Source organism: Gobius niger (assembly GCF_951799975.1).
Source record: "Gobius niger genome assembly, chromosome: 19".
NCBI lineage: Eukaryota > Metazoa > Chordata > Actinopteri > Gobiiformes > Gobiidae > Gobius > Gobius niger.
This window is the reverse complement of record NC_136870.1, coordinates 23,434,782-23,445,851: the sequence shown is the minus strand read 5'-3', so window position 1 is coordinate 23,445,851 and position 11,070 is coordinate 23,434,782. Positions and strand designations below refer to the sequence as shown.

Genomic DNA, 11,070 nt, shown 5'->3' with positions numbered 1-11,070 from the left:
TGGAGTTTGAAGCTACCACGCTCTTCCACGGATACGCACAAAGACCGGTACTTATCAACTCGTCTAAGCTCAGGTAAATATCTCAGTATGGAAAAACAGTGGCCTATTCCTTTAATTATTGCACCACTGATTCAATGCTTTCTCCATTTCATTGTAATTTCAAGAGCCATTGTCTGCAATTTTTCTCACATTGGTGCAAGAATCAATGGGGATTTTTAATATTGTATTCCTAACCTGATTTATTGAGTTTTGAATATTACAGCTTATGAGTTACAGCTTATAAAACATACTTGTTGGAGAATTTGTCCTTAACTTACTGAACATACCAGTCAGTCCTCTCTTGGCATTTAACACTGTCTCACTGGAGCCTTAGAGAATCAAAAGAATTTGACCTTAACTTACGTACAGATTCTCTCCTGCTAAAATACTTCTACAACCAGGACTGTAGGACTGTGGATCTGCAAACTTTTCACACCGTGTATAGCAGCTCGCAAAATAGTTGGCCTTCCAAGTATCTCCAGGCCGAAATCAAGGCTAAGCCAGGTCTTTAGTGGGCAGTGGGAGAGGCTTCCGGTGAGATCGCTTGAAAACCAGGAAGCGAGACACATTTTTATTTCAGTTGTTTGCATTTCCTAACAAACAAAGTCACCATCTGCAGAGAAAAGTGTAGATATTAATTGCTATTGTATATATGATATTCTCTCCAATTATCGACCATTGATGAAATAGCCTAAAACAGATAAAACGTACAGCAGGACTGAGCAGGGTCTGAAACTTTTCCCCCAGCTTTTTCAAAACTTCTACTCTTCTCTGGTCTGTCCCCGCTCCACTGACTGGTCCACTCCCCCTTTTTTCTCTTTAGGCTTTACCCCTGCCCCCTAAACCCTCTCCAAACTTGACCGTGGGGCTGTCTGAGCGGTGGCCAGTCAGTCTCCGCTCTCCGCTGCGCCGGCACAGTCAGTCAGTCAAAAAAGAAGAAGAAGAGGAGGCTTGCGTGTCTGTCCCGGAGCAGCGAGAGCGTCTGGCGCGCGCTCGGAGGACACCGCACGACAGATGTTCCACTACGGCAACTTTCGGCGACTTCACCCCCGTGCGTAAAAGTTCGCCAAAAACTCCTCCAAAGCAACCCAAGACGCGTTTCCAAGACAGCGTGGAGTTTACATTCGCCTCTCGCTTTTTTTTTTTTTTTTGGAATTGCTTTCCTGGGACAATTTTCGCCACTCCAAAGCAAAAGTTTATTCTCTCTCAATGGATGGGGTCTGCGTGTTTTCGCTCCGTGCACGTCCGAGGCACTGGCCGAGCCTCACCAGAGACTAAACCGGCGGTGTGTGTGGTGGGGGGTGGGGGGGAGCGAGCCATGCCTAAACCAGGACTAAACCGGGATTAAACGCTGGGAAAAACTCCTCGCGAACTTTCCCCACGTTTTGCTTTTTGACGTCTCGCTGCAAAAAAAGAGAGAGAAAAAAAAAAGGGAAGCAAATCCTTTTTGCAGAAATGCCCCGCTTCTTCTTCGCTCCGATTCAACTTTAAAACAACTTTTCGATCAACTTTCCCAACTTTTTTTTTTTTTTTTTTTTTTTTTTTTTTGTAACGACACACCTGGCAGCTCTGCGCGTTTAACCATCCAACTTTCTTTTTTTTTTTTTTTTCCTTCTTCTTCTTCTTCTTCTTCACGCCATGGACTGGATATATTTATTACTCTGGTGCTTTTCTCTCATAATGGATTGTGTAGCGGCTGCAGAAACACATGGTTAGTATTAAAATAGCTGTCTGCGCTCCGCACGGGACGCACGCACTGGCTGCTCTCTGTGTGCATGGGCATTGTATCTGGGGGGGTGGGGGGTGCATACACAGCGGGGGCATTGTGCGGCGGGGACAAATCAGCCACAGTTATCGACGGCGCTGACACGGGCTGGTGTAGCCGCAGTGGAAAGCGATCGATCGTCCCCCGTCCTGGATTCGAGCGTTTGCGGACGGCGCGATATATGCAGTACGTGACACGCGGATCGTTTGATTGGCACGTCAGCGCGTCCTGGGGGGCCACGCAACTGGGGGGGTCGTGCGGATCAATACGGTCACATTTATAAAGCGGTGGATTGAATAGGGATCATGTTGAATCATAGGAGTTTTTTTTCCACTTGCTCACCTCAGTGTGTATCTATGGAAGTGGGACAGGTCACGTGACACTTTTATTATAGGTATATTACACTGAGCACTATTTTGGCCCAGAATCATATACACAAATGACATTATTAGACATTTAGTGCAAAAGATAGGCTTTAGGCTTTCTAAGCATTTGGAAACGTTACCTCTTAACTCCCACCTGAACATGTTTTCTACTGTTCTCCAAATTCTCCAAATCTAAAAGCTTCTCCAAAAGAGCGACAAAAGAGGAGAAGAAAATGAGGATGTAAATTGACAAAAATGACAAAAATCCAGAAAAAAAGTGACAAAAATCCAGCAAAAAAAGTGACAAAAATCCAGCAAAAAAAGAGACAAAAATCCAGCAAAAAATGACAAAAATCCAGCAAAAAATGACAAAAATGCAGCAAAAAATGACAAAAATCCAGCAAAAAAGTGACAAAAATCCAGCAAAAAATGACAAAAATCAAGCAAAAAATGACAAAAATCAAGCAAAAAAAATGACAAAAATTCAGCAAAAAAGTGATAAAAATCCAGCAAAAAAAACAAACAAAAATCCAGTAAAAAAAATGACAAAAATCCAGCAAAAAAAAACAAACAAAAATCCAGCAAAAAACAAACAAACAAAAATCCAGCAAAAAATGTGACAAAAATGCATCAAAAAAGTAGCATAAAAAAAAAGTGCCATAAAAACACATAAGTGAAATAAATAGTGACGACAATGGCAAAGAGGAGAGAATGCATTTGGTTTTGGCGGGTGGTAAGAGGTTAAAGATGCATAATGCAACTTTTGATTAAAAAAAAAAGGTTGACATTTGTGCGTCTTTGACCTTGTAGTGACCCAGCGGCTGCATGAGTGGTTTTACTTTTGATCACGGTGGTCTCTACAAGGCTCCAGGATCAATTGTTTTGTAGGTTTTCTGGTGAGAGGGTCCTCCAGCGGTGAAAAACCTTCCAAACAATTGATCCTGGAGCGTCTTAGAGACCACTGTGATTGAGAGTAAAGGTGCCATGCTGAACTCTCATACAGCCACTGGGTCACTACAAGGTCAAATACTTTTTTTTTTCCACATTAAAAGTTGCATAATGCACCTTTAAGCCAAAGAATGTGGTAGGATTTGGATAGTTGACAAACTGATCAAAAGTAATTGTATAAAACTGACCAAATAATGGACATTTCATCAAAAATTTCATCAATTCCATTTTGGCACAAATCCTTTAATGACTATCAAACTATCAAACCCTAATTTGTCATCCTCTATGTTAATCTAACTTAAAGATACACGATGCAACTTCTATGTAAAAAAAAATGTTCATATTAGTGCGTGTTTGACCTTCCAGTGACCCAGCGGTTGTTTGCATGATTAGCTTAGCACCTTTACTTTCCATCCTCTGGCTCCTATGATCAGCTTTTTAGGGTTTCTGGTAGGTTTTTGGAATGGAATGCATTATGTAGCCATGGAAACAGTTCAATCAGCAGTGAAAAAGTAAAAACAATGGCTCCTGGAGCGTCCTACAGGCCATGGGGATGGTAAGTAAAGGCGCTATGCTAACCAGCCGAGCATCCGCTGGGTCACCGAAAGGTCAAGATCAACTTTTTTATAACATAGAAAGTTGCATAGTGCAGCTTTAATTGAAAAAGCGGGACATTGTCTAAACAGGCGGGACAAGGGTCTAGATGTCACACTAAGCAATGGCGTTTTAAATATTATTTGTAAAAGTTTTAAATGAAGTATTTGACTGTGCTATAAAACAAAGTAGCAATTTCAAGAGCCAAAGTTAGCAAATTCCAATGGGTGCAATTATTTAGGTCAGTTGTTCATCAAACCTTTCACACCTCATAAGATATTTGACATTCCAAAGAACCGGCTGACCGACATATCAAGACCAGCATACGACAAAATCAGGTCAACATGTGAGTAAAATAGACCTAAACTGGATTAAAGGGATATTTCAGGATTTTTGACATAGCGCCTCATTTCCTAGTTATCCAGAGTGTTGCTGATTTCTGGAGATATTTTTTTTTGTAATTCATGCAGTTCTTTTATTTGAAGAGCTTCGTGGCGCTAGGCTAATGCAAGGCTAGCGCATTTCTATGGTATCAGCTAGCCTGCATTAAAAACAGTCTGACCCGCTCCACAGAGCACCTGAGGCAAATCACTTATAACACCAGACTAACCATATAAATGTCTGTGTCCATAGAGTAATTTTAACCATTTTGCATATAAAATAACTTATATTTGAGCAGCATCAGCTTCCTGGTTGTATAAGCTACGCAACGGCGGAGTGATCTGTTAGAAAATAGTCCCTCAAAATGCGATCGTTCATGTGATGCAGGTCAGTTATATTCCAAAAATTATTCTATCGACACAAACATTTATATGGTTAGTCTGGCGTTATAAGTGATTTACCTCAGGTGCACTGTGGAGCGGGTCAGACTGTTTTTAATGCAGGCTAGCTGATACCATAGACATGCGCTAGCCTAGCACAAGCCTAGCGCCACGAAGCTCTTCAAATAAAAGAACTGCATGAATTACAAAAAAAAATATCTCCAGAAATCAACAACACTCTGGATAACTAGGAAATAATAAGATAAGATAAGATAAACCTTTATTGATCTCACAAAGGAGAAATTCACTTGTTACAGTCGGCGTTACTTCACAGTCTTATTGTACAGTCTGACAGCAGTGGGGATGAAGGCTTTGCGGTAGCGCTCCGTCCTGCACTGAGGGTGTCTCAGTCTGCCACTGAGAGAGCTGCTCAGCTCTTCTACAGTCCCGTGCAGTGGGTGGGAGGTGTTGTCCATGATGGGGGTGAGCTTGGCTAACCTCCTCCACAGAGTCCAGGGGGCAGCCCAGGACGGAGCTGGCCCTCCTGACCAGCTTGTTCAGTCTGTTCTTGTCCCGCTCTGTGCTGCCCGGGGCCCAGCACACGGCAGCGTAGTGGAGAGCAGAGGCTACCACAGAGTCATAAAAAGTCCTGAGCAGAGGCCTGCTCACTCCGAAGGACCTCAGTCTCCTCAGAAGGTGGAGGCGACTTTGGCCCTTCTTGTACAGGGAGTTGGTGTTGTGGGACCAGTCCAGTTTATTGTTGAGGTGAACACCCAGGTACTTGAAACTGTCCACCTCCTCAATGTCCTCCCCCTGGATGTTCAGCGGTGTGTGCGGTAGTGGCTTCCTCGTGAAGCCGATCACCATCTCCTTCGTCTTACTGATGTTCAAGCACAGGTGGTTGCGCTCACACCAGTCCACAAAGTCTATGATGACTGACCGGTACTCCCTTTAAGAGTACTTATATCATTGAGTACTTTTCACTTTGGGTCACCGTGACTGTGCTAAACAATGGGTCTCTTCCCAAAATACCATTCAGCTTCGTGCTTGAAAAACCGCCAGTGTTGTAGGAATGTGCCGAGGTCAGTCATGTATTTGGGATAATAACATACGCACTATTAATGCCTGTAATAGCACATCACACCGCAGCCGTCGGGCACTAATTTATTTGGCGTTAAAATAGATTGAAGCCTCGACACAGCTGTTATTATCCTGATCGGGGAACCGCGCGCGCTCTCGTCTAATTGCCGGTGTTGCGTAATGATCGCTGCAAACAGTAATGAGAGGCTGAGCACTGTTATCATGCATGGATTTACAAGCAAGCACACTTTATGCGGCGCTCGTGGAGAGTCGTTGTTTACAGTGAGGCTTTACAAGAGGTTTGACGCGTCCCCTTTGTCTTGCATTGAAAGTAAGACGTTGTTTGGACATTTGCAACGGTGAACAGAGAAAATATAGACAAATTAAATCAACGGAAAATGAGTGGTGAATGTGTAAATCTAGTAGACTCATCTAAAAGTGATACAGGCGTTTTGTTTTCTTCCAAATCTCGGATATTGAATGTATTGTGATGGCGAGTGGAGGTTAGAGGGACCAGGGGAGCAGACTGGTAGCCACGCTTCTGCGCCACGGCAGCTGTGGCTTTGGTTGGAGCTCACGACAGACATCAGAGAGTCAATCAGTAACGGTCCACTGTAGAGCTTTGAAAATCTTGTCAAGTTTAATCTCTTAATTAGAGGTTGATGGATATTTTTTAAAGGAACAGGCCTGAGATATGTTCTTACCTGAGCTTAGATGAGTTGATGCGTACCGGTCTGGTCTTTGTGCCCGTGGAAGAGCTTGGTCGCTTCTAACTTCACCCCGTTTGGAGCCATAGGAACATGTTGACAGAAGCTAAATGCTAACAACATCTTTGATTGTTTTGCGTAACTGGACGCATGCACAAAGGCCAGACAGGTACGTATCAACTCATCTAAGCTCAGGTAAGAACATATCTCAGTATGGGAAAACGGTGGCCTGTTCCTTTAAGGTCAATGCCGATTTTAGGGGATTGGCTGATGCCGATATGGACGGCTGATCATTTTGGCTGATATTCCCAAATGTCTTGTTTATAGTGATGCTCCTAAACTGTAAAATGCGTCAGTGTTAAATTGCAACAGCAGAGGGCGCTTTATTGGGTCAAAGGGCTGATATATCTATGTTTAGTTGGTACTTAAGGTGCACGTCTGTGCAGTTTCCCCCCCAAAAAACGGTAAGTCCATTTCTTATGGTTCCGAAATTATAAGCGAAAGTGCAGCATTAAAATATATCAAATACAATCTGAGGTGTACAAACCTGTGACCGATTTTCACCACGAAGAGGTTCTTTATTAAAGCTCTGACTGGGCTCTTTCCAAAGCAAAATATGGGGAGTCTCTTATCACTTTTGGTACCCGATATATCAGCCTGTTACAGCCCGATATATCAGCTAGCCAACATATTGGTCGGTTGGCTTTGTCCAAATCTTAAAGCTTCTTGAAAACCCTTTTTTTTTTGCATTTCTGCTTTTAACCATTTTCCCATAATGACCCCTTTCCCTGCTTATAATAAAAAACCTTTAAGAGTTTTTATCATGTTCTCTCTCAGACACTTGCGCATCTTTGAGTTAACTGAATCTTCTCCAAACACCTGCAAAAAGCATCATAATACGAGCTCCCTGGTTGCAGCCTGTAGGCCAGTGTAACACCTCATTTGAAAGCTAAGACCTAAGATCTTTTTCTTTGCATTGTTGTCACATTTTCAACACTTTTCTCTGACTCTTTTGTAGCTTTTTTGTTCACTTTTTTTGTCACGTTTTTCCCCCGTTTTCGTCTCATGTTTGTTGCTATTTTGACACTTTCTCCAAGAAGCTTTTAAATCTGAGTAAAGCCAAACCGGTGGTCTTTTCTGGTACTTTCAATTCCCTTTATCCCTCTAACCTCTCCCTGCTTTCTCTTCACAGAAAAGCTCTCGGGAAAGCTGAGCGAATACGGTCTGATGGTCCCGTTCAGCACCGACTCCAGGGGGCGCTATCTATCCCACGTGGTCTCGGCCGGCAGCAGCGAGCCCGACCCGGACCCGGCCTTGGACCCGAGCGCGGCGGGAGGCGCCCGTCGGAGGCGAGTGCCCAGGGACACGCGCTCCTCTGCCCCCTCGAGCTCGGCCGCCTCAGCCTCAGCCTCTCCCCCGCCCCCCCCCCTCCGCGTCCCAGCACCTTTTCTTCAACGTCACCGTGTTCGGCCGAGAGCTGCACCTGCGCCTCCGGGCCAACAGGAGGCTGGTGGCGCCGGGGGCCTCCGTGGAGTGGCAGGAGGATTTCGAGGAGAAGTCCAAAGAGCAAATTCACGGAGATTGCGTCTTTACCGGCGACGTCAGCGACATGCCCCACGCGTCCGTGGCGATCAGCAACTGTGACGGCCTGGTAAGGAACTTTTAATCATTTTTAATCCCCCGCACAATAGAAATCCAGCTTTATTTCCCACGTCTACGGCGCTGCTGCGAAACTATGCCACGCTTTCCCCTTTGTGACTGGGATTCTGTGGGGTTTTGTAAATAGAAACGTTGTGCAATCTGATGCCATAATATCTGAAGGAGGAATTATGACATTGACCTGTTTTGAAATGTAGAATGGAGAGAGAAAACAGACACTAATTAAAGGGATGTTTCGGGATTTTTGACATAGGGCCTCATTTCCTAGTTATCCAGAGTGTTGCTGATTTCTGGAGATATTTTTTTGTAATTCATTCAAGCAGTCCTTATATTTGAAGAGTTTCGTGGTGCTAGGCTAATGCAAGGCTAGCGTATTTCTATGGTATCAGCTAGCCTGCATTATAAACACCCGCTCCACAGTGCACCTGAGGCAAATCACTTATAACACCAGACTAACCACATAAATGTCGATAGAGTAATTTGAACCATTTTGCATTTAAAATACCTTATGTTTGAGCAGCATCAGCTTCGTGGTTGTATAAGCTACGGAGTGGCGGAGTGATCTGCTAGAAAATAGTCCCTCAAAATGCGATCATTCATGTGATACAAGGTCAGTTATATTCCAAAAATGATTCTATCGACACAAGCATTTATATGGTTAGTCTGGTGTTATAAGTGATTTGCCTCAGGTGCACTGTGGAGTCAGACTGTTTTTAATGCAGGCTAGCTGTTACTATAGAAATACGCTGGCCTTGCACTAGCCTAGCGCTACGTAACTCATCAAACATAAGAGCTGCATGAATTGCAAAAAAAAAATCTCCAGAAATCAACAACACTCTGGATAACTAGGAAATGAGGCCCTGAAATATCCCTTTAAAGGGATATTTCAATTGACAATTGGGGGGTTGGCCCTAGGTCTTTTGACGATGAAGAAAAGCGGCCCTCGACGAAGCAAACTTGTACATGATCAATACATAATATTATGTTGTGTATGTTAGTCACTGTATATAGATCACAATACCATCCATTCAATAACAGTTGGAACCCACAAAGCTCATAAATGTCCATGCGTGTGAGCACTGAGTCCGTATCCTCAGAGTTGGTACAATGCAAAGTCTTTCAGAGTTCATCAGAGTTCACAGAAACAGAAATAATTCGATCTCCTACCACAAGATGGTGGTTGAGTTGCTTAACTCAAAAATAACAGAAAATCCGCACAACAGAATGCTCACCAGCTTTCATTATTAGCTCACCACAGTGGGTTGCTTAACAGTGGGTTGGACAGGAGGGTGGGGGAAAACCTGACCTGCACGTAGTAAAGAAACAAAGCAAGTTAATTTAATTTAATTTAATTTAATTAAAAACATAAAACACACAACAGTCTAGCATTAGGACTAGAAACAATTAAATCCCAAATTGGCTACAACATTCACTGTGGCATTGTTTGAAAAAGCTTCCCCAAAACATCAAGTCATGCATTTGTCACCTCTTGTATTGATGATGGGAGAGTGTGACCACTGAGCAAAGCCTTCTCCAGCACATCCCAAAGATTCTCTATGGAGGAGATCTGAACTCGGAAAACAAGGCAAATTTCTCCAAAAATAGGCCGGACAAAAATGATTGGCATCTTTTCAAAATTGTGGGAAATAAACTTTGCTTCAAGTATGTGATGCTTGTTTAAACTCACAGGTGTGGGCAAGGTAAACAAAAATAAATAAATAAAAAGGCAAAAAAAAAAAGATAAGTTGATTCAATCTTTGCATTGTCTGTGCCTGCTTTACTAAGCATGGAGAAAAGAGGAGGAGAGACTCAAAGCAACACTACATAACTTGTTTACCTTTATAAATCCTTTCCGTAGTCCCTCTGGGGGTAATGCAAGTAGTAATGGGATGATTGGGGGGACTTTCATCTGCCCCCGGTGTCTCTGGCCAGAAAACCACAAATGCAACTTGACTGCCACCGGACCAGAGCAACCAATACACACTAATAGATTCACAAAGAAGAAGCTAACATGCTAACGGGCAAAGCTAGCTGCAGGCTAGCGCTACCTAAACAGTATTTACAGCCAAGTTTGGGTAATACAAGTGTTGGGAGGTCTTTCATCTCCCCCTGGTGTCTCTGGCCAGAAAACCATACATGCAACTTTCCTGCCTCCGGGTCAGAGGTGCAATAAACACTAATAGATTCACAAAGAAGAAGCTAACGGGCAAAGCTAGCTGCGGGCTAGCACTACTTAAACAGTATTTACAGCCAAGTTTGAGTGAAAAAAAATATCTCTATTGTGTAATTGGATGTACAATATCCCTCTGTCCCTTCGCCTTTTTCGTCAGCGTAGTATTTACTCTCACAAACAATTAAAAAGTTCAGAAGAGTTAGCAAGAGTTACTTAGTGCTGCTTTAAGAATCCAAATTGTGGAAAAACATCAACAGCATCAAGGTTCTAAGCCCATGTCCACCGATCTTAATGTGTCTATGTCCAGAGTGCACGACATAATTAACCTCTTAACCCCCACCCGAAGCAAGAACATTTTCTCCAGTCTGGCTTTACCCAAATTTAAAAGCTTCTTGAAAAAAGTGTCAAAATAGCGACAAAGATTAGATCCCACAAAAGAGCAAGTGACGAAAGTGCAACAAAAAAGGGACAAAATCTCAACAAAAATGAGATGAAAAAGAACATGAGACAAGTGACAACAACACGGAAATACACGAGGAAAAAGATCAAGTGAGATCAGTTTTCTAGGCCTTAGCTTTCAAATGAAGCGTTGCACTGGAACGCAGCCGAACTGGAGAAAATGCACACTCGGTTAAGAGGTTGACAGTGCATGGAACGACAGCGAACCTCCATGGACGTGGATGGACGAGAAAAACTGATGAAAGGTTGCAACGCAGTAGAGTGCAGATGGCGGCTGTAAGAAACTGTCCTGCAGGCTCACGGTGCATCGATTTTTAGAGCTAACTATCCGTTCGATGGTTGAATGAGATTTAGTTAAAACATGTCAGGGGTGCAAACACTTTCATCCATGACAGACCAACTGCTGCGACCCCGGATCAAAACACTGAGTTCAATCCAGTTTGCAACTTGTTTTTCTCTGGTTCATGTTCAACCAGCAATACTGCATCAACTGGACAAGCTTTAGGTTTGAGGTTATTTC

At 43.3% G+C, this 11,070-nt stretch overlaps 1 protein-coding gene across 1 annotated transcript in view; it reads left to right on the top strand.

The window, feature by feature from the left end:
- The first annotated feature begins 1,650 nt into the window (after positions 1-1,650).
- adamts14 (ADAM metallopeptidase with thrombospondin type 1 motif, 14) overlaps positions 1,651-11,070 on the top strand; it is a 106,977-nt gene continuing 97,557 nt past the window's right edge. Inside the window, 3 exon segments of the mRNA XM_079577313.1 lie at positions 1,651-1,750; positions 7,452-7,678; positions 7,680-7,910. Of these exon segments, the coding sequence (XP_079433439.1) occupies positions 1,678-1,750; positions 7,452-7,678; positions 7,680-7,910 (531 nt within the window). The 5' untranslated portion in view covers positions 1,651-1,677.